At 44.2% G+C, this 27,975-nt stretch overlaps 1 protein-coding gene and 1 non-coding gene across 17 annotated transcripts in view; one reads left to right on the forward strand and one right to left on the reverse strand.

The window, feature by feature from the left end:
- Positions 1 to 27,975, reverse strand: part of CLASP1 (cytoplasmic linker associated protein 1) — a 171,620-nt gene that overhangs the window by 109,320 nt on the left and 34,325 nt on the right. For 15 of the 16 annotated variants that reach the window (XM_041403676.1, XM_041403683.1, XM_041403571.1 and 12 more), the window contains exons 3-8: positions 16,980 to 17,058; positions 16,639 to 16,742; positions 16,075 to 16,166; positions 15,913 to 15,988; positions 13,216 to 13,313; positions 11,723 to 11,790 (exon numbers count right to left, since the gene is read on the reverse strand). In XM_041403676.1, the coding sequence (XP_041259610.1) occupies positions 11,723 to 11,790; positions 13,216 to 13,313; positions 15,913 to 15,988; positions 16,075 to 16,166; positions 16,639 to 16,742; positions 16,980 to 17,058 (517 nt within the window). Of the gene's footprint in view, positions 1 to 6,582; positions 6,725 to 11,722; positions 11,791 to 13,215; positions 13,314 to 15,912; positions 15,989 to 16,074; positions 16,167 to 16,638; positions 16,743 to 16,979; positions 17,059 to 27,975 lie in introns of those variants that run through there. The other variant, XM_041403667.1, reaches the window with a different exon arrangement.
- On the forward strand, positions 18,237 to 18,353 carry LOC121338594. Its single transcript, XR_005953055.1, has one exon. It is a non-coding gene; the product is annotated as a U4atac minor spliceosomal RNA (small nuclear RNA).

Below are 27,975 nucleotides of genomic sequence, written 5' to 3' on the forward strand. Positions count from 1 at the left end.
CCCATTCTAGCATAACACCAAATCAGCAGAGGATGTGCATTAAAGGATACATGTTACCATTTTTAGAGGTGCCTCTGTTGTGGTTTGCAGCCTTGTCATGCTGACATCAGGCTGTGTTGTTAGCTGAGGTCACGTTCTCTTCTGCCTTTAGCCCTGTTACCACTCGTGATAAACTGGAGAGCTGAATATCAGACACAATCTCAAATGACACTGGCAAACCTTGCCTTCAGCTCACTGACACACACAGCTAGAAAGTACTGAGTAAAAAAACCACTGAACCAATTTGAAGATCTTCCATAACTACTGCATCCTACAGGAGGAAAAATTAAATAATGGCATTATTTAGGTTAAAGGGGACCTCTGAAGGTCAAGTGATGCAATCTCCTTTCAAAAGCAGGGCTGACAAAGTTGTATTGCTCAAGGCTACATCAAGACTCATTTTAAAACCTCCACAGATGAAGATTCTCTGGGCAACCTCTTCCAGTGCTTCACTCACTATCTTCAAAGTAAAGAAAAATATCAACTCATGGGAAAAATCCCCAAGCATAAGACTGTCCTCTCAGTCCCTCAAGTATGTGGACAACTGGAACTTGCAAAAAACCAACTGAAAATCTCCTGATGAAAAAAACCTTACTTCTAATTCAGAGGTTTTCTGGAATTAGTGCATGCATTATAGGTCACAAAAGTCAAGATTCCAGCCCAAAATTTACAAGATGAGCTGCTCATTGCAGCTTTTTACTGGCATTTGTCCTGTGTATAGTTTCATAGAAACCCCTTGCATGCCATGAGGGAGCAGAGATCACCTGCTTTCAAATACTGGTCAGACCATCGCTGGCCAAGGGTGCAGAGCACCATCAAACACAGTGCAGGTACATTCTCACCTCTAACTGGAACTATGTACCATTTTAGGGCATGGTAAACATGCTGTTTCAAACAGCTCTGTGATGCAGCTTTCCTGGGAAGAAGCTGTGGAAAGGACCAAACGGAACATGCTCGCACTGGAGGCCCTGAAGGGAACATTCTGCTGCAGATGATGGAGCGCCCGGCCCGGTTTGTACAAAAGACACAGGACCTGGCACAGTCCAACTCTGTCACAAAGCTCCCAGGCACCAGTATTCTGCCACATCTCCCACACTTTCAGGCAGTGTGAACAGAGCTCCTTATGTGCTGCTACAAACAAGAAATAGCTAGGACAAAAATAGGGACAAGACTGCTTTAGAGCCCATGATAATAAATAGGCTTCAGGGAGTGCCATGAAGGGAAGCAGCAAGCACAGAGCACAACGTGCATACAAAGACCCAGTACAGAGTCTTTGGAGAAATCCCACTGCAGTGAGACAAAATCCAGTGCGCACATCAAAAAGAAAAGGAAAAAAAAAAAAAAAGACATCTGAGGAAAACACTAGAGACAAGTATGGAGCTTCTTAAAGGGGAGGGAGCAGAGAATAAGTTTCAGTGTGTTGGTGCGTAAATATTTTGCCTGTGGAAGCTTGGGATCAGATCTTATTTAAGCCTCCAGTGAAAAGGAGCGTGACTGTCCCTCCACATCACAGCAGCTCCATGTGATTAGAACCCTCTGCAGATTCAGCTCCTGCCCAGCACAGAGCTCAAACAGCAGGAGCGTAAATCGGAGCTGAAGTGCACTGGTAGAGCTGCAGCACGAAGAAGTGTGCCCAGCCCTGCCTCTCCAGGGCTGCCTCCAGGATTGCCCCTGATCCCAGCAGGACCTGGGGGAAGTTCAGGGGAAGAAACATAACTGATGGAGAACAGTTCAACCCATTCTTCATAAAGCTGCCCTAATTAGAAATGTCAGGCCTCATTATGAGCCAGAGCTCGCTAGACAGGAGCCCCATTACTCGGCAGACACATATGTGGGAGACATGCATTTCTTAAAGATGTACACACCTCTCCTCCACCCACAGCCAAAGGGAACAGTCTCACTGCACGGGGGTGAAGGCTGCACCAGTGCTGCCAACTGCATAAACACCAGCAGAAGCAGTGCCAACACCGTTTCATACCTGAAACTCCTATCTCCCCCTTCCCTGTGGAAGGCTAGGAGCAGTCATGCACAGAATACTCATAACAAGGCTTCTTACAACATAGTCTACCAGCAAGTTACACAGGCGCCTGTTCATTTCCCATGGAAATCATTAGAAGGAGTCCATTAGTATGAAAGGGAGCAGATCTAGAGTAAAAAAAATAGTGTAGATTTCTCTCTTCTACCTCTGCATTCAAGCATTCATCTCCAAAGAAGCAGAGATACGTCTCATGTTCCTTAGACATCTGCATCTCATACCAGAAACATGCACGTCAAGCATCTAAAGGATTTTGTTGTGCACTGACAAGCTCTGAGGGAAGGCAGGTTAGGTGTGTCCCAGGAAAGGGAACAGCTCTGGAAATGTGGTTGCTATAGGTTTTGCCATTCTTGAAAAAAGCAGTTCAGGTGACACTTCACAGTGAATGGAGATATTTCTCTCTTCCTCTGTAATGCATTGTTTATAAATTTTGATAAAACTCACCTGGCTTGACTCTGAAGGCCACCTGCAAAGCAGCAGCCATTAGCAGCTTTCCTCATGAAGATTTGTCTGCAGTGAGATCCCTGCAGGCTACACGTGGGGTGTAAACCTAGCCAGGATTATTCAGGGCTGTCTGCAGTTTTGGGGCTTCAGGGGAATAAACAAAAAAAGGTACTCAAACTGCTTAGCACAATGCAACAAAAGGATTCTTTTGACAGAGCAGCAGGGCAGAATTAATTCTTTCAGCAGGCAGAAGAAACCCAGTCATTATGCAGTATTTGCTGTCTTAATACTACAAAAATAGGATGCATTTACTTATTATAACTCAGTATTGTTCTATTTCACATTGCTGTATTTGAGCTACAAAAAAAATACTTCAGCCAAACATAACAGAGGAGGAAGGCAGTGTAATGCCAGACCAGAGCCAAGCACAGACAATGCCTTCCCTGTACTTCCCTCTGGAGTTAACAAACCTGCACTTATCCACTCCTGAATTTTGAAAGAAGCTCGTCTTCATGCCCCCCACTAACACGGCTGTAACAGCAGGTTTTATTCTACCACTGCATGTTAAATTGAATATACCATCTGTATTAGTAAAGTCTTCCTCAGAAATGGGCTCTGCAGTCCAATCTCATCCAGCCTAAGGACAATAATCTGAAAATGAAAAGCAACTAGGCAGAAGATGACCTTCAAGCATTTGGTCTCAGGTTCTTTAGAAATCAAGCAGGTGCTCTTCAGTTCAGACTCTTTAATAAAACCTCACAGCTATGGAAGCTGCAGCTGCTGTGGTTACAACATACAAGGACAGGGATGTTTTGTTGCTGGTAGGAGAAACACACATTTAATGTACTTCTGTTGCCCATAAAAGCCTACACTGTATTTCACCAATTACCACAGAGTGACTGCTGTCCTCAGAGGCTGCTAATTACAGCAGCCATACCCAGTCCACTTGTTACACACTCAACCTGAAAATAAATCCCATCAAATAAATGAGAGCAGCAGCACAGAATTCATCAAAGTGCTCCACAAGAGGTGCAAGAAATTTCATCTCTTCCCCAAGCAATCCTTGGCCACCACTGAGCCAGCTGATTAAGGACAGCAACTGAGTTCTAACTGGGACAGTGTTTCTATATAAAAACAGCCCAGAGCATTCATTTAAAAGTAGTTATTAGGAGAATACTCTCCAGCACCCAGCCAGCATACAGAAAGGGGAAAGAACGACACCTACTCCTCCACCACTTTCTTGGAAACTGAACTATTTGTGAGCCTCAGGCAAGGACTTCTATGCCAAGATCAATTTTTTAATTATTGTCATTGGAGCAGAAAGTTTGTGATATTTTCACATTTGCTCAAAGAAGTACTCTACTATGTACCCCCAACAAGTGTTGAAGCCAGTGTGTGTGAAACAGAAACACAACCCAAATAAACTTCACAAATCTGCACAGTGTACAACTATGGGATACTTTTTACTCCTACCAGATTGCCCTTTAGCATGCCAGTCTTCCTCTACGATATTTGAATAGTTTGTACTCCCATCTCTCAGAGAATTGCTGAGAATTAAAAGGCTGACTTAAAATCACTGCTATGTTCACAGTGATCAATATGTGTGTGCACAGGCATATGTATGAACTATCCTACTGATGAACTTGCCCCTGGAAAATTCTGTGTACCATAAACAAGCTAAGTGATCAGAACCATAAGATTTAGTTAGTCCTTTCATGTAAAAATGTCACTGGAGTTAATATTGCTCCAGCTTTGACTGCAAGCTCTTTCTGACAGAACAACTACAAAGGAGAGCCAGCTGGGAAAAACAGCACAGGAAAATACCACTAAACTGGTCCAAAGACTTTAAAGACAATGACCAGTGCAAATTTAAAGCTTAGTTTTAGAGGCAAAACCAACCCTGACACCAAAACAGGTGAAAGAATTTGAAAGAAAAGATCATAGCAGAGAAATCAGCAAACTACTAAGCATTCCTGAACTGTGATCACCTCCACAGCTGTACCAGATGTTACTGCAGTTTCCTTGGGAGGGAAGGGTGTAGGATTTTTTCAATCTAATTCTTTATGAACATTGGACTATAAATTCATCCTTGCCATGTATCCTAAGTTGCATGTGTTTCCTGAGGCAAGCGCTGAGGTTGCTCAGATACACACGGTACTTTACCAATGCGGAAGAAGAGAACAGGCCCTGCATGAAGAAATGAATCTCCAGATGTGCAGGGCATTCATGCATTTAACTTCCATCAGTAATAATGGAACCGTGCACATTAATCTGTTACTCATGAAGCCCACACTAAACAGCAGTAGCTCATCCTTTAACTGCCCACTCTTTCAGCCTGCATTTTATGCATTTCTGTTAGTGATGTTGGTAGTAAAGCAGTTCTGCTTAATTACACCAAAGCTTTGCCAAAAGAGCATTTGTGTGTTCATATTAAACCATTGGGCTTAGGGGAAGTGATGAAACAACCAGAGTAACTCTGGTCTTCTTTGCAAGGAAATCCTGGATCAGGGTACTTTGGTTTCAATCTAGAATTCACAACACCCTAACAACTTCACACATACTTTTCTTCTGACATTTGCTACTACTACAGTTCAGACAACCAACAGCAACGTGGAGGTCAGACATTTCCCAACTGATAAGATCAGCTAGACCACTGCCCCAGGCTCTTCATTCCACCAGCTGATCTTTTAAAGCTGAGAAGTTCCCAGCATGATGAAATCATCACACTTCATAGACAACAACAAATACATGCTTGTTTTCTGTAATAAGCAATGAAGTACATTAATTATTCAACACAATTCCTACTTTGGAAAAATCATGGATTATTCTCAACTCCTCTTTTGAGAAACAGCAGGAGCCAGAGTGCAAAGGTCCCTCAGCTGTAGATGGTGACACTATCCACTGACAGGTGATGCAGTTCATGAGGAGACGAACCAGCCCACACAGGTTTCTGTATCCATTTCCTGGCACTGGGAGGCATTTACTGATGGTGAATAAAGAACACCACATATATATATCCACTGCTTCCTCTGAAAATGCATGCAATAATTGCCTTGGAAAACAGTGTTCCAAAAGCGTAAAATAAAGATCTGTCCACAGAAATGGCACATACTGTAGCATACAATATTCATTCCACAGCATTCAGTTTGCCCAGGAGATTTCCATGTTCTGTTACAAAAAAGCTGCCAATTAACTCACACCTTGAGACAGTAAATATCAATACAAACCCAACGTCTATAAAATTTGGATACCGACCGACTCAGACTTCCTAAAATTAGTCTTCTACATCCACAGTATCGGAAGGATTTCAAAAAGACAACAGGTATACTGAGTCGAGAGAAAAGGGGGAAGAAGGAAAATGCAGCTTTTACAAAGATGACTAACAGAAATCATCTCCTCTGAAAGCTCAGATGAAAAGCACAGGCTTCTTACATACCAAAAATAAATACAATATATTCTTCCCTCCTGTAAATTAATTCTTCACAGGTGAATAGATACAAAGCTCCTCTACCTTTCCATTTCACCAAGTCCCAATCCAGCCTCACCAACTACCACAGACATCCTGTTACAGAAATGCAGTTAAAACACAAAAATACAGGTTAAAAAAAAAGTGGTATCTCTATTTGGTATATTCTTGGAACTGTGATTCAATGCTAATTCAGAAGTACTCATAACCAATTTAAATAATCTTCCCAACTGGTGCTGCAAAAGCAAAACAGTTAGGAAATGGAAGTCTCAACAATCACTCAAAAACAACACAGACCAGCAGGGTTTATGAAAATTCATGTCCTTCACCTCTCCCAACCTGTTCTGGTCCCTTACATACGCACACATTCTCTCTCTTCACCCCATCAAACAGATCATTTATCATATTTTATATAATCTTAAACTGAGCCTGATGACACCAGGTGACAGATGCTTTCAGACCATTTTTTTTTAAGTTCCACTTTTACTGCAAGATCGCTTCAGTCTCTACACACCGTTAAAAAGAAACAGAGCAGTCGAATACTCAGACATTGACAAATAAACACATCCATCCGTGTGGCACAATCATCAGCACCTACCTTTCCCTGTAGTCATTATTCTCTGCAGTGCTGGGGAGCTGCTGGGGAAGGGCACGGTGCTGGGGAGCAGCCCCACTGTACACGTCTCTCAGTACATGTTTCTCAGCAACTTAATCAGCAGCCAACTCGCCACCCTCCTACACCACTCTGCTGTGTGACCTAGCAGGCGATTGCCTCCTCTCCTCCAAAATAAAAGCCTGTTCAGCATGCAGCTGAGCTCCATGTGCCCCCCCGTGCCTGCTTGCTCACACCCCTCCCCTTCTGCATTTGAGAATTTCAGCAATATGCTTATTTACAAAGCTGTTAGAAAGGGAGCAGAGCTCCTCTTGTCCATTTAAACCTTCCACGAGGATGTACTATCAATTAATGGTGTTCATTCAAACATCACTCAAACATTACTGCTCTCTCTCAGCCCACACAGGTGAACAGGCATTTATTTGCTTTTTTCATGCCCTAAAAATGCTGAGTTAATGAAACCAATCTTCTGTTTCACTTTGTATTTCAACTTGAGAACTGTATTAATAGAGAGAAAGCCATAATGGAAATCTAATTGCACAAGGAGGTATGAATGCAAAAAAGCACAGTGCAGCATTTACTGGTTCAAAATATCTGTTACCCCAGACAACTGTCCCTCCTTCCTGTCTGCAGTTCTGCTGCTTGGATGTGTGTTGACAAACAAACAATATTCCACCCTCAGATGCACAGCATCACTTGGCAAATGTGGGTGGCTTTCCTTCATATAATAAATATGAAAATAGCTTCCAATGACTCAGCTTGATTATCAGCAAAACACAGGAATCTAAAATAGCTTCAGTTTTCATCTATTTAACGCCAAGTTCACAACTTCACAAACAGAATTCATTTAGTAAATAGCATATTTGTCTTATACACCCTCCCAAATATAGAAGTAGCTCTACTGAAAAGCAGCATTGCTCCCTCTTCATAAGTTTTCAGTAACAGAAATTATCATGTTTTTTATTTCAGCAGTTTTAATTAGCTTGCTTACTCTTAGAACACACACTCATGCAGTCAGCTACCAAAATTGCATCCTCCCCTCACCTTACTCCACGAGTACCCCCACGAGCTGGGGGAGAGATCTCAGCTCCAGAATTCTGGCTTTAAGATCCTGTTTTGATTTCCTTCCAGCCCAAAACCACTACACCACCTCCACTGTCCCTAAATCTTGCTCTTCTGAGTCAAAATTCAGCATCAACAAGAAAGTTCAATGCCTTCCTTTGCCACAGGAACACCATCACAGTATCCCTTCATGCACAAATATAAACACACCTCGCAAAAACTGTGTGACTTACATTAAAAAATGAAGGTTTGCATCATATTAGGATATCACAATGATGAAAAGCATAAAAACCACACCAAAGCATTTTGGTTGCTAATAACTTTGGTTTGGATTATTGATTGCTATCAGCCTGTATTTTTCACGAGATAATGTTTTATTCTTAATCTTTACTGAAACTTGATTATAAAGTTTTCTGGAGTCCAAATCTGATTCAAAGTCAACTCAAATCCATGGAAAATCTGTACAGCTTCTGTAAAGGCCCTTCCAGATAATAATACCAAGGAAACCCATACAGCATGAATTTCTTGGAGGCTCTGTCCAATAGACTCTCTCTGTATCACATCCAACTAAAGATCATCACACAATGCCACTCAAAGGCAGCAGCTGACTAGCTGGCAATTACTGGCTCTTTCATGCTGAAAATTTATTTGTCCCAGGGGAATAAGGCATCTGCATAATTAGCAAAAGCAGCTACATAGAAAATAATTAGCTTGCTGAAAGCCCAAAGGGGGAAAAACTATAATTTTTGCTTCAAGAGGCTGACTAATTATATGCCAAATAACAAAACAGAGATGCACTGAGAATCATCAAGAAATCCAGCATGGATTTTAACTTCATATTCTAGCTATAAGGGCTGCTGGTAGCCTAGCAACAAGCAGCATACTTGGGCTTGCCAAAACCTCCTCCGACTTAATGAAACACCTCAGATTACTATGCAAACCTCCCCCACCCCACTATGAATTTGATTCTTGTGTTACTAAATGATAAAAACAAAGCCTATGGAAAAAAACAATCAAACAATTCAAGATAAACTCAAACAAGCACTAATGGACTACAGTATAGAAAGATAAGCCAAAACAAAGAATGAATTCTTTTCAGAGACTTGAAATTCAGTCTGATTAGAGTTGACTCAATAGATTTCTTCTTTGGGTTAATAAAATGTCCTATTATTTTAAGAAACTTTTCTAGTAGTCTGTGTAAGATTTCTGTTTGTGTCTTGGGAACCATTAGATATGAAACAAGTTAGAGCAACTCACTAATCTCCAAAGTACTGCTGATATACAAAGAGCGCTGCTGCAATCCCTTTCTTTCACTTGAATCCTCAGTGAACTGGTAGAGGAAGCTGTTACCCCAAACAGTAGTCTCAGAGCCAAGAGACCAGTTTTTACTGTGTTCCACCATTCTAGAAGCCACAGCTGCTGTCCCAGCTCCCCTGTACCACTGTGCTCTGCGGTAAGAGAGGTTTGACAACCACTTTCAAGTCTCGCTGTCATTAGCACAACTCTGAGTGACCTTTCTGCCAACAGCTCTTGGTTACCCACAAGAGAAGCACATTCACATAGTCACCCATCAAACCACTCTGCCAGATTCAAAGGGTTAACAAGACTGAGCTATTTCCACTATTTACTGAGAAAGGCAAATCTTTTGCATGTGCAATATCTATCACCATCTTCCCTGGTGACTCTGACAACTGCTGAAAGTGTCACCTTTGTTCAGAAAGTGTCAGGGACACAAGAAACCTGACAAATTTAGCTTGTCTTTCTCCCACAGGCCACAATGAACTTGTGACTATGGGTGAAGATAAGCCTCCTTTTGCTGGCTTACACAATCTCACAGATAAACTCAAAGTTGCACAGAGCTGTTGACACACAAGATAGGACGAGCATGTAACGCTGTATTTGTGCTGTGCTTGGAGGGCAAGAAGAAGCAACAAACAAGCCTATGGAACTAAGGGAAACTGATCCCTCCCCTCAAACACACACAAACAATGTTAATAAGTAATGTTATCATTACTAACTTCACAAATGAGAACTACTTTCATTCTGCAACTATAGAACTTATAGAACAACTTTTTCATTTCTAGGGAAGATGAAAAGATTCTTGCAGAACAACAGGAGATCCTAGCTTTGCTCTCTTTGACCCTTAACACTCCTCCACCCTCCCTTTTCCCCAGGGCTACTTTTTTGTCTCATGTTCATATGGGATATTCTACTGAGGGAAATCCTACCACACACACAGACTCCAGAGATTGCATCCTGCCACAGCACAAGCAAGAGCAGGGAGACATCAGAAGATCAGGTTAAATAGAGTGCAGAACAGAGGAGTACTTTTGTGTGAAAGTCTGTCCATGGAGTCAGAAAATGGGGATCATAATGTCTCAGGACCTCAATGTACAAAAAGGATAAATCTTTCACTGAAACAGTGACAAAGGGGTATAAAAGAAAAATAACTTTCAATGAAGCCTAAAAGTAGATCTGATATAGACCAATGCTTCAGATGTCAGATCACAAGTCTGCCTCCTAGAAACACCAAACAACAGCAATCTACACACACCAATGCTTCAGATGTAGCAATATATCAGATCACAAGTCTGCCTCCTAGAAACACCAAACAACAGCAATCTACATAGTACAATGATGCATCAAATTGCCTTTTTTTTTTTAAGGTTCATTCTATTCCACTGCTAGCAAGACAAAAATTCCACCTTAGCCTAGCCAAGCAGAAAGCAAGGAAGTTGAATCAGCAGTAAATCTGTTTCAGTTTAAGTAGGGGTTTCAGAGAAATCACCTGGAGGCTGGGAACCTAAACAAGTTTGCTAAGGGATTAAATATTTACTTCCCCTCCCACCTGTTAAAAAAGAACAAGGACATTTGTTTCCCAACTGCACTTTTTTACCCCTGTAAGCATCATCCACCTGGACATACAAAATAGTCCCATCGTGTGCAAAAGCGCAATTTTAACCCATTCCATCACAGAGGAACCTGTCTTCATCATTCCCAAACATACAAGAAAATACATCAAATTTCTGAATAATCCAAACTATAACTTCAGGATTTTCAAATCAGTTAATTTTATTGATTCTGCAGGGATGAAGTTTACTGTGCTGTAAAATGGTTATGGCAAGAAGAATGGTGCCCAGAAGTAAAAAATGTATTTTTTTCCTATTTAAAAGAGAAAACACCTCTCTGCCCTCTTGACTTTGAAGAGCATGGTGGGAATGACTGGGACACCACCTCCCCTGCTCCTGGCCTTGCAGAGGGTGTGAGCTTGATAGGAACACACAGTGCTGAACTCAGGTTCTTCATCTGCTCTACTCAACTGTTGGCAGAAAGATGCATTCCTCACCAAGAATTCTCCCCACAATCTACTGTTAAGCAATACCTATTAAATTTATAATACCTATTAAATTTATAATACCTGGTAAAATTATTTCCTAGCTCATAAGCTTATCTGTAAAGACAGTAATAAACACCTGTTATTACAGTAAGCAAAATACTAGTCTCAGACAAGACAGACGGAATTGAGGCTCTGATAAGGGTCTTTGGCTATCAGTCCTAAACATACAAAATATGCAAATTTAGTGTCCTGGTTTGGGACAGATTTGGGAGGAATCCCAGGACACTCAGGAACTGCAAAATACAAACAACATGAGCTTTAAACAGAACACTGCTGAATTATTGTGTACACTCTCTGTGCCTTTTAGGGCATAAAACTGAAAAGGCAATTCTTCTCTGAAATTACTATTTAATTTTCTTTATGAACAATTTACATGCACATGGACGTGAGAACAGGATATGTATTTCCCTAATGTAACTCAAGAGGAAGACATTTATAGCACCACCTTCTCTTCTCAAAACTTAGGCTTCCTTCTTCTAAAACTACAAAAAGACAGCAGACAAACTAAACACCCATTTTATTTGTTGCAAAGGCACTGTGTATATTTCTGAACCATCACTCTACTTGCTTCCCCTAACAAAATGCTTGTTGTAGATGCATTTGAATGCCTCAACAACTGAAAATTGCTAAAAGCACCAAACAGAGAGTACAAGTACTTCTACTCACCAACTGAAGTCTGGACCATGTTTCCAGATTTTTGGACCTCATCGAATTTTGTAAAAATTACATTCAACCTATTTGAAAGTTAAAAAATATACAATGAACAACTGAATTTACATTTTAGGAATATCAGAATCATAAAATCACTAAGGTTGGAAAAGACGTCTAAACCATAGAGTTCAACCTTTAACCCAGCACCACGATGTTTATTACTAAACCATGTCCTCAAATGCAACATCCACATGGCTTCTGAACACTTCCAGGGATGGTGATTCCACCACTTCCCTGAGCAGCCAAATTCTAACATCTTATGATCTCATAGAAGAGATTTGGCTTCACTCAGGTCATTTGGAGCACTGTCAAAAATGTCAGCAGAAAATGTCAGTGCAAGGAAGTAATTTTAAAATTTAAAAAAAAAAAAACAACAACATCAACACACAAAAGTTGAAAGGAAAGCCTGAGATACAATTGAAAATACTACATTGCTGAGGATGTGATATGGCAAATTGGAGATGAACTTTCAGTTTATCACCACTTTTTCTATCTTAACTATTTGCAGAAATACCACAAAACACACCCCTAAAAACCACCTTGACACAACATTTCTCTTTGGCCCTGACACCTTCCCATTTATGCCACAGGTCTAGCAGAGCAGAAGGTTCTTATCACATCTCATCATTCCCTCCCAGTGAGTGTATTACTTTAAGGCACATTGTGGGAGCAGATCTTTCCACTGGAGGGCAAGAGGCAACAGTGCTGCCTCCACCTGCGTGCTCCCCAACTCCAAAACCACCTCTTCCCTCTGAGCACTGACAAGCTGCCATCAGCTCCATGCTCAGGGCTAACCACGCTCTGCCCTGAGCACTGGAGGCAAGATGCAGAGCAGCTTTCTAATACACCTGAAACAGCAGAAGCAGAGGGACGTGGCTTCGGTTTTAATGTAAGTTTGGTTGCTTTTTGAGGTGTGGGTGGGGTTTTTTGGAGGGAAAGGGGGCAGAGGAGGGAAGTTACTTTTAAAAAAAAATAAAATCTTAAAACTGATTATTCTGTTTGTGGGTTTTTGTTGTTTATGACAGTCTAACTTGCATAAACACAAGCTACTCTGAAGTGTCTCTACATATGCAGAGCATACAACAAAAATATTAATTCCCTTAATCATAAATCAGTTAACTAAACATAACACAAGCTACTCTGAAGTGTCTCCTTTCTACATATGCAGAGCATACAACAAAAATATTAATTCCCTTAATCATAAATCAGTTAACTAAACATCTGTAATAATTTTTGTGGTTTTTCAAAGATGCTGTGGCATACTTGGGCAAAGGTACAGGATCTGCATTGAGTAAATCTGAGTGTTTATCGGCTTAAAAAATAAAAAAAAATGAACCAAGAATCCCGGGAAAAGGCTCAGTCATGAAGTTCCTGAAGTCTTCTGAAGGAAGGAAGGGAATAAAAATCAGCCCAAAAATAGTGAAGACCTAAGTACATTCTCAACTTACCGAGACTGGGGCAATCCTTTTTTACTGAGATCAGCTCTTACACGTTCACCAACATGTCTGTAAATTTCCACAAGGCTGTTTATTGCTGCATCTCGAACCTGGACGAGATACATGAGAGAAATCAATCATCTTTACAATTTAAATTAATAAACCCCTAATAAGTCCTACCTGAGAGAACTAAATTTGTCTATTTCTCAGCAGCTATACACATTACCACAAAGTTCATGAAGGAGCTTCCAGCCCTGCCTTTCACATGTTAACAGTACCAGCAGGTAATTGAATTGAAAAGGCAGTGAAGGTGTAAGATGAAAGGTTTCATACAAAAGGAGCTTGGCTGCCTTTGCCAAACTCCTCCCACTGTATATAACAAGTACATTTACTGCACAAACAGACCTATATTACTGGGATATTATAAAATAAAGTGGTTTGTAATGTGTCTTAAAAACTTACACTTCTATGTTGACAGCAAAACAGGGAGGAAGGGAGGAGTAATCAATCACCTGAGTCATCATGAATTTTGCATATTTCTTGCAAAACTGATTTGCAAGAAATTGCTGAGCACATCCTTCCTTCCAGTCAAGAGAAGAGACATAAATCTGATTAAAGTGTCACCTTTCTGTACTTAAACCCTTCTTCCACTAGACACAGCAGGCAGAGAAGGTAAACAAACTATCTGCTCTGCCTACAGAAACACTGACTGTGCACTTGTGCTTCTCAGAAGATGGCCCAGCAGGTAGCCCCACACACACCCCAGGAACAGACATGGAATACCCTGAGACACGAGCTAGAATTGCCTATAGGTGAGAGTCAAAGGGCAGGCACACATACCCTGCCTCCTAGCCAAAGAGAACCCTAACACTTGACTCTCGCCCGTTCTCCTGCTGCACAGCCTTTCTGCTCAGCAGGTCCCTGCCAGCCTCCAAACCCCTCCTCCAGGCATGCCAGCCCTTACTCAGCACTCCTGCCCCTCTTCTCCTGCCCATGAGCCCCATTTGCCACCAAGGCTGCTGGGCACAGCAGTCTGTGGGGACTCTTTGGTGCCCCCAGTTTCTGGGCACACAGACCCCAGCCCAGCCTGAGCACTGCAAGGATTGCCTCTGTGTGTACAGTAAGGCAGAGGCACAGCTGCAGGACTGTAAATCCCAAGGAGCACAGCAAGAAGCCCCCACCATCATACTTGGTTCAGTCAAGCACAGCAATACCAAAGCTGTAGTAATTTTATTTTTGAGAAAATGATCAGAGTTTAAGTACTGTTGTCACACCAGATGCACACTGGGTTACTCAATCGCATCAGCTGAAAACAATGAAAGCGCTATTTTTGAAAAGGGCTCTGATGGAACAGCTTCCACATCCGCAACAAAAGAAAAAAAAACTGGACTTGATCTGGAATTGTTTCTCGATCCTCTCCAAGAGAGGGCAGCAGTCTCCCAGCGCTCAGGAAGCACCAGCAGCACAGCAGCAGCTCCAGGGGAGCGCAGGAGCAGCCCCTGCCCCAGGGCAGACACTGTCTCACACAGAGCCACTGTCACAGCGATTTCTGTCCGACCAATTCAGGCACAGGCTTTCTGGGGATGAGACACCAGACCCAGGAGAAAGAGATCAGCCTTGTTTCCCCCTGCAGTTGGATACAGGACAAAGAGCTGTGCCTGGCACAAGGAAGAGGCAGCGCAGAAGAAAAATGTCTCAGTGCCCTCACCAACTTTCCAGTTAATTCAACAGCTCAGCTATGGCAGGACCAAGGCACCTGTGTGCTTATCAAGTCCAAACCCTAAAACCAGGATTTCCTTGGAGGGTAACAGCTTGCTTAGTCCCAGCTCAGAACTACAGAGGACCCTAAACATTAAATTTCTTGGAGTAATGAGTTTACCATCCTTTAGTGGCACAAGCAGCAAGGGAAGGCTGCTTCACCCTCAGTCCTCCTCTTAGCAAGGGGAGACCCTGACAGCCATGGAAATATGGCCAACTCCCCAGAGCAAACACAAACCCATTCTCCAGCTGGATACCCCACACCTCCTTCCAGCTGAACACCCTCTCCAGACCTGGATCACGGATGTGTCACCCATGCTGGCAGAACAATCAACAGCATTATTCAAAAACTGCCAGTCCATATTACACAATTAATTTGAACACTACTTCTTCACCTCCATCTCCTCACTAATCCCACATACTTGCACCTAATTCCAAACAAGACAAAAAGCACTTAGGAGCAACAGATTTTATTCCACTTGCATTTTCATTTGGGTTGCATTGCTGATTAAAGGTCGTGGTACACATTGTCTTCACCTCCCATTCAGAAACTGCCTGTACAACTTCTGGCAGTGCACATAGCCAGGCTGTCTGGCCCCATTTGCCCTCCCTGCCCAGACTGGTTTCTCTCTGAAGGTGAGGGGTGCTGCACTGAGCCCAGAGGGATCCCTGCAGCCTCTCCTGTATTCAGGCTCCAAGGTACAGGAGTTCCCTCCCCACAAAGGTTTCCCTCTTCTGTTCATCTCACCTGCAGATTCATGTTGTTCTGCTGAACCCTTGGAGTAACTGATATGCTGTTTTGGGCATACTTCAAATTACACCTCTCCAAAACCAGCCAATAGTTCGGTGTGCACAGCACTGTTCAGAGTTCACCAGCAGCAGCACAATTAGCTCATTTACCAACAAGGGAACCAGCACAACCTTTAGATGTGACTCACAGCAAAAGCTCACCTGGCTGTTTGGATCTCCAAGTAAGTTACATATATGTGGCACTATCTTACTCAGTGTTAAACTCTGAGCTCCAGATCTGGAATAAAGAACAAAAAGCACCATTATGAATCAGAGAAGGTTCACGTACACAACACATGAGGTTTGCAGAAGGTCCTGACTTACGCATTGAGTGTTGCAATAAGGCAGAGGCAAATCCCTTCTCTCGTCCGAAAATTCTTGTGTTTGAATCCTCCTAGCATCCTGTCCCACACGTACTGTGGAAGACAGGAAAGAGAAAAAAATGAGATGGGGTAAGAAACAGATTCTGTCTTCCAGCAGACATACACCACACCACCTCTGGAGCTCAGATACAAGCTTTACACCCATCCAAGCAGAACAGGACAAAAAGGAGCAAGATACCTTTAGACCTGACTAATTCTTTGTTTTGTGCTGACTTCACAGTAACTTCCCACTACCTAAAACAATACTCATAATTACAAAGCAAGTACCTTCCAAAAACCTGGAACAGTAACTTCTGACATATGCCCCTCCCCTCCTTGGGAAACACACTGACATGCTCCCATTCGTATCCTGCCAGGCAATAGCTTTCCCAAGTGAAGTAAACATCTTATAACAATGTGTAGGGAGATGAAGCCATTTCAGACAGAAAAATGGCAGAGAAAACCTTCTGAAAGAAAAAAGGTTTCCTTTTTTCACACAGCCAGTCACTCATGCTGTGGAACATACCTGAGGGTTAGCAGCTTGTTCCATGATTTTCAGCAGCAAGGTCTGATCCTGCTCCCTCACTGAGTCCTTAGAATCTCCCAGCCTATCAAGTAAACTTGGCAGCACTAAGGAAACAAAACAGGAACATTCAAATTCCTCAGGAAAAAACTGTAACAACGGTAGAGCCCCACTGGTCTCCCCCTAAAACCCAGAGGAGGCACCAGCCTTGCTGCCCTTCAGCAGAGCATGAAAACCCCCAAGAACCTCCCAAGTGCTCTCCTGGGAAGAAGGACAACTCTGAGTCCAGCAGCCAGTGCAGGTGCCGGCAGAGTGACGGTGACACTCACACGGAGACCCCTCACCTGTGCCAATCTGGGCCTTGAAGCGATCTTGCAAGCGGGACACCAGTGCAGAGATGATGTCAATCCCCAGCAGAACCACCTGCAAGCACAGAACAGGCAATGAATTAAGAGTGCACTGCAACTGTAATTACTGCTCGGTGCTAAATTCATATGTATAGATATGCAAGGTACACAAACCATTTCAGTATTTGCTGTAACTAGCATTTCTAATTCCACTGCTATTATTACAATTAGAAAATGGTATGCACTAAGAGTTGCTTAATTATTTACTGGCAGAAATTAAACCAAACGCTTCTATGATGTAACAGGAATTCAAAAAAAGACACCTAGTTTGAGAGAAGCTTCATGACAGGCTGCAGATCAGAAAACCTGCTCTGATTAACTAAGCGTACTTATTAAAAAAAGGTACATCACATACTGAATAGCCTGTGTGAAATACTGTGTAGCCCGTATGTGAAACACTTCACAAAACTCTATAGATGATCATTGTGCTGGCACAAGACACTTCTCCCCAAGTTTCTGGATAAGAACCGAGGTTAATCACCCCTGGAAGTGTTAGGGACGGCCAGGCTTCTGAGGTGGTGCCACCGGGACTGTCCCAGCTCCCTTTACGTACACACAAGTGTACAAATATACAAAACCAGCCAGGACAGTGGTCATGACCTCAAGCCTGCCGGGGCTCAAGAAATGTTTGGACAAGGCTCTCAGGCACACAGGGGATTGTTGGAGCTGTCCTGTGCAAGAGCCAGGAACTGCAGCTGATGATCCTTGTGAGCCACTTCCAGCCCAGGATATTCTATGACACTGTCACACATACATATATTTATACTCCCGTGTGTACAGGTATGCAGCTGTTGCACACACACACACAGAGGTGTCTGCACAAAGGCCTCTCGGTGCCCGTACCGGGAGCACAGTTATCCCTCCCGCAGCCGCGCCTTACCGGCGCGCTCACCGGAGCCGTGCCCTGCACTGCCGCGGCCGCTCGGCAGAGGGCGCGTTCCGTCGCCGCTGCCGCCGAGCGGTGGCCCCGCCCTCTATGCAAATCAGCGCCCGGCAGCCGCGGAGCACTCTGGGTAGCGCCGCCGCCAAAGGATTCGAACCTGGGTCGGAGCCGCCCGGGCGCGCCGGGCCCCGCGCGGTGCGCGCCCCCGAGGCGGGCGTCGGGCAGCGGGCGGGCCGGGGGCGCGCCGCCCCTCGCCGGGACCCAGGCGCGGTTCGCGCTCCCCTACGGGCGGCGCGCCCCAGCGGCCGCCAACCGTCCTTATCTGGGGGTTGCGCGGCTGCTCAATGAGCGTGTGGCGAGAGCAGCCCTGCTAACGCCTTAAACAACACAGCAGCGCCCGCTCCGTGCGCGGCGCAATTTTTGGAACCTCGCACCGCGGCGTGTGCGCGGCGCGTTCTGAACAACGCTCGGCTTGAGCTGGACCGAACTCCCCGAGGCGCTGTGCGGGGCCCGTGCGGTGCTGCGAGCCCTTAGCAGCGCTCCCGGCTCCCGGCACCGCCCCCATTGTCCCTTCCCCCTCCACCAGCAGCGCTGCTCCCACCGCAGCCCGTGCGGGGCTCCCGCGGGGCTGCTCCGCGCTGAGCCCGTGCGCTACTGCAGAGTCCACAGCCCTCAGCCTGTCACATGGATTCGCTCCAAATTCGGCTCCGGATCACCCAGGGAACCATGCATCGTGTGGCAGGGGAAACAGCCTACTACTCCATGCCAAGTCTCCTGTGAAAAAAACCTTCCTAAATACAAACCCTTGGATCCTAACTTCTTCCAGCATACAACTTCACCTTCTCCAAAAAGTCTACAGTCTTCTCCCCCCACAGTAACAGACCCTTCAACACTGTCAATTTTTAATTTAACATCATTTATTCATACACCCCCAGCATACAACTTCACCTTCGCCAAAAAGAGTCTACAGTCTTCTCCCCCCAGAGTAACAGACCCTTCAACACTGTCAATTTTTAATTTAACATCATTTATTCATACATCAAGGAAGATTTTTTTTCCCTCGTGTTTTTATTAAGCTGTGTTTCGCTTTCACAATCATCTCGCACACTGGATTTAACCTACCCTTGCCAAATGCTCAGCCAGCTGCCCTAAGGCCTATCGCTGCCTGTGTCTGCCAGCTCACTGGGAGCTCCTGCCTGGGGTCTCGCAGCAAGAGGGTGGGCTCCAGATCCTCATCAGTGGAGAGATGCTTTTAGGGAAAGTCAATGGGACTCTGAGTGCCAGAGATGTGCCTCAGGGATAAATTCGATCCCGGGAGAGGAAGGAATCCATCTCTTCTTCAAACTGTCACCATTCACAGCTGTCTGATCAGAGACCCATCACGGCGGCATCCTGCACAGAGATAAGTGTGCTGCCTGCAATTACAGAGATGTGCCCCAGGGATAAATTCGATCCCGGGAGAGGAAGGAATCCATCTCTTCTTCAAACTGCCCGAAAGCCAGGAAGAGTGAGGGGAACTCATCACTCAAACATGAAAGGAAACACATGCACAGTGCAAACATACCCTGCAGTTCACCCCCAGGATAAGGCCAGGAGGATGAGCTAAGCCTTGCACGACTTTTTGCTGTTATAAATTAGCACAATGATTACAGTGGTGCTTGGACAGCTATTGAGGAAACAGCAACTGGGGTGACCAAATGTTACTCCCGACTATGCTGGATTCATTTATCAACCCCAATGTGACACCTGCCTCAGAAGGTCAGAGGCAGAAAGTAGAAATCGTGTATGGATTGACAGAGTCAACAGATCCGCTACAGACAGATAACAGACAACCGAGGGCATGGCTGGCAAATGAACAAAGAATTAATTGAATTCCAGCCCTGGCTGCTCTGGACGGACTGCACTGAAGAGCTCACCCGTTCACTGCTGGAACAGATACTGAACTCTGCCTGAATTAACACACACCACGGTCCGGGAGGAACCTCGGGAGCAGCGATGGGCCCTGCCAGCAGCCATCCCCCACTGCCATGATCCCGACGAAGCCTCTCCCCAGGGAAGCCAGCTGGTGGGCACAGCTCCACACCAAGGCACAGGAAGGGCAGCCCTCCATCCGAAATTCCAGATAATGCTGCAATGCTGATAACTACAGAGCTATTCCAGGCCTTTACATCAGCACAGATCTTTTAGCCTCCTATTTACACGGCCCCCAAAAGAGTGATCTCAGAATCAGAGTGACAGCCCTCGGCCTGAGGGTCTGCTTCTGCTCATTTGATTCCTGAGGTTCCCCAAGACAGGCAATAAAGCAAGCTGTGCCACCCAGTATTCAGCTCATTTGGCATCTGCTGCTGCTTTGTCTTGTCTCAGAGTACTTTCTGTAGGCGCCAAGGGCTGTCAGCAAACCCTTCTCCTGCCTCTCTCCAACTGCCAGGTCATCTCTCCCAGTAAAGAAGTCTCTTGTTAGTTTGCAGGATGCAACACAGCCTTTCCCAATACAGACAGTACTTTTTTTCAGAGGTCAACAAAAACAACTCAAAGCATCTGTCCTTTAATATCTGGGCGGTGTTGAAAGACTTGCAGGCAGCTCCCCATATCAGAGAGCTGACAGTGCATCATCATCTGCTCCAGCAGTACATGGTGACCAAGCATGGCAGACAAATCCACCCAGTTTAAAACAAGACACACCTTAACACACTCCCATGAAAGGGTAAAGAAGCTGTACAATCCAGCAACATCTGATTGAGCAGATAGAAACCAGAATGAATCAGCTCCAGGATACCTTGATGGCCTGGACAAACTGGGGGGAGACAAGCCTTCCCTCCACTCACCATGCCACAGCAGGGATGTGGTGGTGGCTGCAGGAACCTTCATCCCCTCTCTTTGCAGGGAAGCAGCAGTGGGCTGAGCAGTACAAAGTCACTGCTCTGATGGCCTCCTGCTGAACCTTCATGCCTGGCAGCTTGGGACCTAAATGGGAATGCTGGAGAGAGCTTCTACAGCAGCTGTGACACCAGCTTGTTTCATGCTGCTTGCCACCACTGGTGACGCAGCTTAGCTATTTCACTTTGAAGTCTGTCTGAGAGGTTTTCTTTGGAGAAGGGATGGGAAATGGAAGACAAGACTTCTAAATGTCAATATGAAAAAAAAAAGAACTGTAAGAGTATTCAACCACAGGGGTTTTTTTTAACAGTTGCTTAATCTTTTGGATTCATAAGCAAAAACATGGAGAAGGCCTTGCATACTCAGATTACTTTTAATATACTTTTCAGATTACACACTGAGAAGTCCAAGGCAAGCATAGATGGCTCACATCACTGCTGGTCTGATCAGTGCTGATCAGTCAGAGAGGGAGCAGTTCTAATTCCTTGTGACATGAAACATCCACCACAACTGAACTGGGCACTCAAGACCAAGCTGAAGTTAGAGAATATTGGCAAATTTAGTTTTGAAGCCTGGTATTTGGGGTCAGCACAGCAGTAACCAAAGTCCTGTCAGAGAAACCTGGAATCAGCTTCTGAAATGCTGCATCTCACCTTATAGTTGCACACAACTATAATTGCATCCACGCTGGAACAGTCCATCTCCTTCTGCCATTCCAAGAGTTAACATTCATTTTCCAAGGCAGCACCACATCTGCACTGGAAGCATGAGTCTATCTCCCCAGCCCAACAATCTTCACACAGACACAGATGCTAAGGTTTTTTTGTACAACACAATTTGCAAAACCAACACCAGCAAAGAAAAAAGCAGCAAGAGTAGCACAACTGGTTACACTGGCATGACTGCAAGCTACGGTCAAAGAGGTGAATGGGGGAAAACTTTAAATATATATTCTTGGGTTTTTTCTCTAGATTGATAAGATACCATCCATTCTGTTGCAGACACCACCTTGAAAAATCCTCAAATTCCCTAATGGAATTAGGTGAACCGAAACACCCAAACCACCAGCACTTGTTAAATAAGCAAAAAACTGGTTATTGAAAGTTCTTCATTTACAAGCCTGGTAACAGATGAGCAACTCAGTAAAAAATGCATCATTCTACAGTGAAATAAATTCCAAGAGAGCTAAGGTCATTTAAATGTTGGGAGACATTAAGAAAAGGTTGTCAGAAATAATTGCTACAGAGATGTATTTTTACCACTACTGTTAGGACACAAGGGCACCTTTCATGTGCAAAGCAAGAAATTCCAGTAATTATCTTCTGGATTCAGTAAAAAAAAAAAAAAAAAAAAGCCAACAAAAGCCCCTCAGTAGTCTCGATCTAAAAGCTAGAGATTTGGTAGAATGCATGAGAAATTCAAAGCAATTGAAAGAAAATGCACCACAGAACAAAAAAGTTATCATTACAAAAATTCCACAAAGACAAACAGGGTGATGCTTAAAAGAACATGATCACCCTGAAATGCAGACATCTGCTTCCAGAAGAGCTGACATGTATGTCCCAGGTGAAAGAGCTGCACCAAGTCAGCCCTCAGTCCCAGTGCTCCCTACCCTGCCTCTGCTCACGGGAACTGAAGGGGGGAGTTCCAAAGAATAAATTCACCCTGCTTTGCAAAGATTCTCAACTGGTCCTTGAGTGGTTGTGTATGATGAGAAAAGGAGCAGCCACTGGGCTTTCTCCAAAAGACATGGAGGGAAGCACAAGTTGCAGAGTCACTGCTGTGGAGTACAGGAGGCTTTTCTACCCTGAGCAAGGTCAAAGCTCCAGACAGCATTTCAGGTAAATGACCACTGACACAAAACACAGTCTGCTAAGTCTCAGGGGAAGCAGCACTCATGGTAATATAACAGGAGACTTTGCAGTTGAAAGCAGAGTTACAACTCACTTCACACTTTCACATCTCAATTACCCCAAACACTGCTGGAAAAACAGCAGCAGCACCATTGTTTCAGAAATGTGGTCCTGCTTATGCAGCACCTTCAGCTATGGATACTCAATCCTAGTGTCTTCACATGAAACGACATGAAAACAAAACACCTGCACTACCAACTGCTATTGCCTTTGTTTCCTCACCACAAAACAGTTAAATATCTTAGTCACGAACACTGCCACTATTCCATACATTTCCACTGGCCCCAGCTGAGCATTTACACTTGCAGCCAGGTCCTCAGCCAGAAGGGAAAAGTTAATGTAACTCTGTGAGCACTGATGAGACCTTGCCCTGGGATCAGGACCACTACTTCCCTGTAGCTTTGGTAACTAGTTGCATCTCAGAGCTCAAGGCATAATGAAGCCTCATACAATGAGGGCTGTTACAGAAAAGCACACAGAATACGGCAAGGAAAATAAAAAGGCCATTGCACTGCCCTGTTTTGTTTTTTGTAAAAAAACAGAAAGCCTGTATTATGGCAACTAATCAATTGCCAGCACAGCAATGTGCCTTATTAACAGACCAGGCTGCTTTACCTAATAACCCTGCCTTCCCCTCCATTAGCAGCAAAAGGCTGCTACAGTGCACAGAGCAAGTGAGAAATCACACTGGGAATCTGCCTGCAGGCAGAACCATATTAGCTGGAGCACCTCAAAAGCTCCTAGCACAGAAGCACTGACCCCAACTCCATCTCTAACACTACAAGAATAGAAAGGGTCAACACATTTTAAAAGTGGAACAGAAGTGTTTCTGGGGGTTTAGACAGCATCTGGAAAAAAAAGAAAGGCAAGCACACAACCTAGCAGATAATCACTGACAATCTGCTCCCTTAGGACTCACAAAGTCTAGTAACAACTGTGAGGATGTTCAAATATCTAGATACTTCCCTTGATCACTAGTTCCCAAGCTTCTGAACATCTGCACTTCCAGATTACACCGCTCAACACCAGCTTTTATGAGGAACAGCAAAACTGCAATGCAATGACGAGAGGATGCATGGCTAGCACCATGAGGAGGGCACCAAAGACGTGCAGACACAGCAAAGTCCCACCAGCTGTTGGCAATGTGAAAAAAGCTGGGGATCAGTCAGGGAGGCAGAGCAGCCACAGTAGTGACGAGTAGGCAGCAGCCAAATTGAGTAGGAAACTTACTGGATGATGACAGCTCTTACTAGATCGTAGCTAATGAAGCTTTGTTCTTGCCTTGTTTGGGAAGAAAGGAACACACTGCAATTAAAAATGCAATAGCATTTTCAGTAGCTGCAGTCTTTCTAACACTCTGGAAATATCCTAAGACCTAGAGCTTTCACAGCACCTCCCACCCTGCACAGACAGACTGCCTGCTCAGCATGGACCACACAGTCCTACGCCTTTGGAAAGTGTCTCCAGACACCATCAGCAACAGCTAAATGGTACAACAGTGAAGAACTCCATTGAGAAAAGAAGAGAGGTTCAAGATGCCTTTGTCAGCCACAGAAAGATACAACAAGCACAGGAAAGTGAAGAGATGGGTGCTAGGTAGAGAAAAGGGTGAGAGGTGGGAAGAAGGAATTCCACAGAGGAAGGCACCACTTCAGCCAGAATCCTGCTCATACTCTTTCTGACCCTTTTGGGAGAAAGCCCAGAGGATGACGCTTAAAGGCACGGGTTAAAACACTTCCCAATCTCACCTACACCAGTGAGGAGTGCAGCTGAGCTACACCTAACCCAGCATCTACAGCCACAACACCTAGCACAGCCCATACAGCATGGTGCTTCCTACTGTTCTGTAAGGTCAGTGGAGACAGAGCTACTGCCTAAGCTGTTGACTATACCAGTTTCTTCTTTTGCCATTCCCTCTTACTCCCTCTCCAAGCTATTCTTAATTGCTACTTTTCAATTCATGCCAAACAAACGGAAAACTTTCAGAGGCTTACCATCAGTGCTACACTCCAGCTAAAACCAGACCCCCAGCAAAAACAGTGCCACAAGAACACAGAAGGGACAGTCCCAGTGCTGACCTGCTCCCCTGAGCGTGCCTGTGCAGGTGGAACCAGATCTCACACCAGCAGATATGTACCAGTGCCCATCTGCAAGCTGGGCAGCTGTCAGCATGCACTCTGCTTGAGCCGCTGTGTGATCCTGCAAGGGACAGGGACGTTTGATTGAAGTGACACCGCTGGCCCAAGCCTAGCACTCTGCAGACCTTCTTACACCGCTTCTGGCTCAGCAGCTTCAGCCACTCTGTAGCCCGTGCATGCTTCTTGCAACTAACTATGTCTTACATGCAGCTCTTAGCACAGGTCTTGATCAAGTCAAGCATCATTTTTAATATCGTTTAACTTTTGGCAATAAGATCTCTTCCAAGACTTTGATCTATCTAGTCTAGGAAACCAATGAAAAAATATTCTGTCCCTGCCCATTAAAATGTTAATTCTAGCTTAGAGGGTAATGCTTTCCACATGCTTCAGAACCAAATCCCACATGTCACTTAACACAAAGGAAATAGAAATTATTTAATGTTGATCTCCTCAACTCCTTTTGACCTGTGTGTCTTTCCCTTTGCCTTTTTGGCTGTCATCGTTGAGATCTGGAGCAACAGCTGATGCATCACTGTGAGCTCTCACAAGAGAACAAAACATCTGTTTTCCTCCCTCAGACTGAAAACAGATGCCTTTTTAGTTGTGTCCAACAGATACTCAATTATATGACAGCATAGTGAAGCACAATGCATCTAAATCAGGGCACACCCTCGGGCCACATGGATGCCTGGCTTGTGGTCAGGAACCCAAAAAGGCTTTGCAGTCTCAGGCAGGCTATCTATCCACAAGTATCCAAGGTCTGGGACACCTGCACACATCAAGGGTAGTTTTCTTGCCATGGAAATGTCTGCAGAACTGCTCTGGAGCAAACACCACATGCACTAAGCGCTGTGCAGTCCCACTGTGGCTCTGCTGTGTACTTGTGCCTTTTCTAATAAGCTGTATGGAAAACCCAATTCCCTACAAAAACCACTCCTTATCGACCAACTCACCTGACATTCCAGATCTGAAAGAGGTGATAGTAGTCACCATGGGACAACTCTTCAACAAAACCTGCCTGGAGAGATTTTTCTGGCTACTGTAGTTGTGCTGGAAACTCACTGCTATGAAAAACTCCTGCAAACAGCACCTGGGGAAGCCCAGCCACAGCGAGGTGAACACCCTGGCAATCATTGGTTCAAGATTCAGCTTGGGACACGTGGATGGGCTGTCACTGGTAAGACATCTCAAGCAGTGCCTGTTCCATGTCTGTTTCTGTGGCTGAAGCAATCTGGTCTCCAGACCTGTTCAACTGCAAGCATTTTACAGACAAGAAAACCCCCAAAACCAAAAGAAACAAACAACCAAACTCCTACCCCCCCCCCAACAAATCAAAAACAGAAAATAAAATAACCCTCAGCCAAACCAAAACAAACAAACAAACAAAAAAAATCAACTACAAAGAAGGGAAGAGAAGGGAATTCTGCATCCTGCACTGCTTGAGGGAGCCAGCATTTTGCTAAGGGAAAAGAACAAGCCATCTGAGCAGCTGACAGCACAAGTGGAAAACCAATTGGAAAATTATAGGGACAAACCACATACATTCTGGCTTCTACATCCAGCTCTAGAAACACATTTAAACAAGTCAGGCAAATAGCTCCTATCAAGGCTCTAGTGCCACAGCTACGCAAACAAGCATCCCTCATGTTAAGAGGTTTCCACAAACTCTTGTGGATTAATAAAAGTATTAATTAAGTGTTCAACTAAATCATTAGTTCTTGGATTAATTATCTTAAACGGAACTCTTTAGACCTGAAACAGATCAGAGGAACAGAAGCTGTAAGTGTAACAAAAGAAGCCACTCAGGGTTCAGCACAGGTACACAAAGAGCTGACACCCCGGGGGAGCTCAGCCAGACCAAGCAGGCACCTCCTGCACAGGCTCTACTCATCTTTCACCAGGCTTTTACTACATTTTTCTCTCCTTCACAACTCTTGTTATTTTCAACATAACAATGGCTAAGCTGAATCAAGTGTTTAAATAACCTTTTTTTTTTGTGGGTGTGATTTTAGAAGACTGGTGCCTTGTTTTGTAATTCTTGTTATTTTCTCAGAGGTTTGTTCTCACTGGACACTTGCTGACAAGATCAGCATTCCTGCTTTCAGCTGAACAGGTTGGAAGCTATGTAAGCCTTCCTGCTCCTGTAACTCCAGAAGTGGTGTATTAGTATTACTTTTCGTTTTAAATAAAGCAACAAAACTTTCACAGAGATGGGAAAGAAAGCGTGGTCACTCTTAGAACTCCAAAACCTGATGTCTTGTGAATTCTGAAACAAGACAGACAGAATGCTGGGTGTGATGGTGTGCCATTGTTAACGTGACATGAAAAGGATGCCAGACTGCTTCCTCCCATCCCAGCCAGCCTTCCTGCATATTCCAAACCGAGTAAAATGTAACAGAAACTCTTTACTTTTAGCATAAGAATGGGCCCATCAGTAAATTCAGCTGAGAATTTGTTTCTGAAGGCAAATTAGTTCAACACCATCTCCCCTCCACTGCTCAAATTAGATCAGTCAGGCCACATTTCTAGAGAAGGTGTTTTGTTGTACTTGATTCTTAACATTTAGATCTTGACTTAAAACTGACTTCTACGGTTCATTAAAGCCTGCAACACTTCTCTGCATTCTAGTTAGAAACTGCCCTGTCAATCCAAAACCAGGTTTAATGAGCTGCTGTGTCACCACCTGTAAGACCCTGCTAGCAGACTGTGAAACCAAAAAAACTTATTTTTTTAATCCTTGCCTATGTACAGTAGTATAAGCCAGGCAACATTTTGTGGCCCCCAAGGACTCCAGCTACATGATCTGACCCATGACAATCTTGGACTTCAGCAGTGTTTCACACAGCTAATAAAGGATCTGCAACACAGACCAGGGAGCAAGATACACACACACTTCAAGTTCAAATACTGCCAGTCATAACAGGAATTGAGTTATTCTTTTCAGCAAAGAAAAAGGCATTGGGCTTTTGGTTCATTTATCTAGGGGGCTTTAACTTGACATCATCTGATAAAAGTAAAAACTTCAAAGTCACACAGCGATAGGCTTCAATTACTGTTTCTCTATCAGTCTGTCAGTGGCAATGTGATTCAGGAAGGAGGAGGGATTGCTGCTGGCAAGTCTC

The sequence above is a fragment of the Onychostruthus taczanowskii genome, unplaced genomic scaffold (assembly GCF_017590055.1).
Source record: "Onychostruthus taczanowskii isolate IOZ18803 unplaced genomic scaffold, ASM1759005v1 scaffold10, whole genome shotgun sequence".
Taxonomy (NCBI): Eukaryota; Metazoa; Chordata; class Aves; order Passeriformes; family Passeridae; genus Onychostruthus; species Onychostruthus taczanowskii.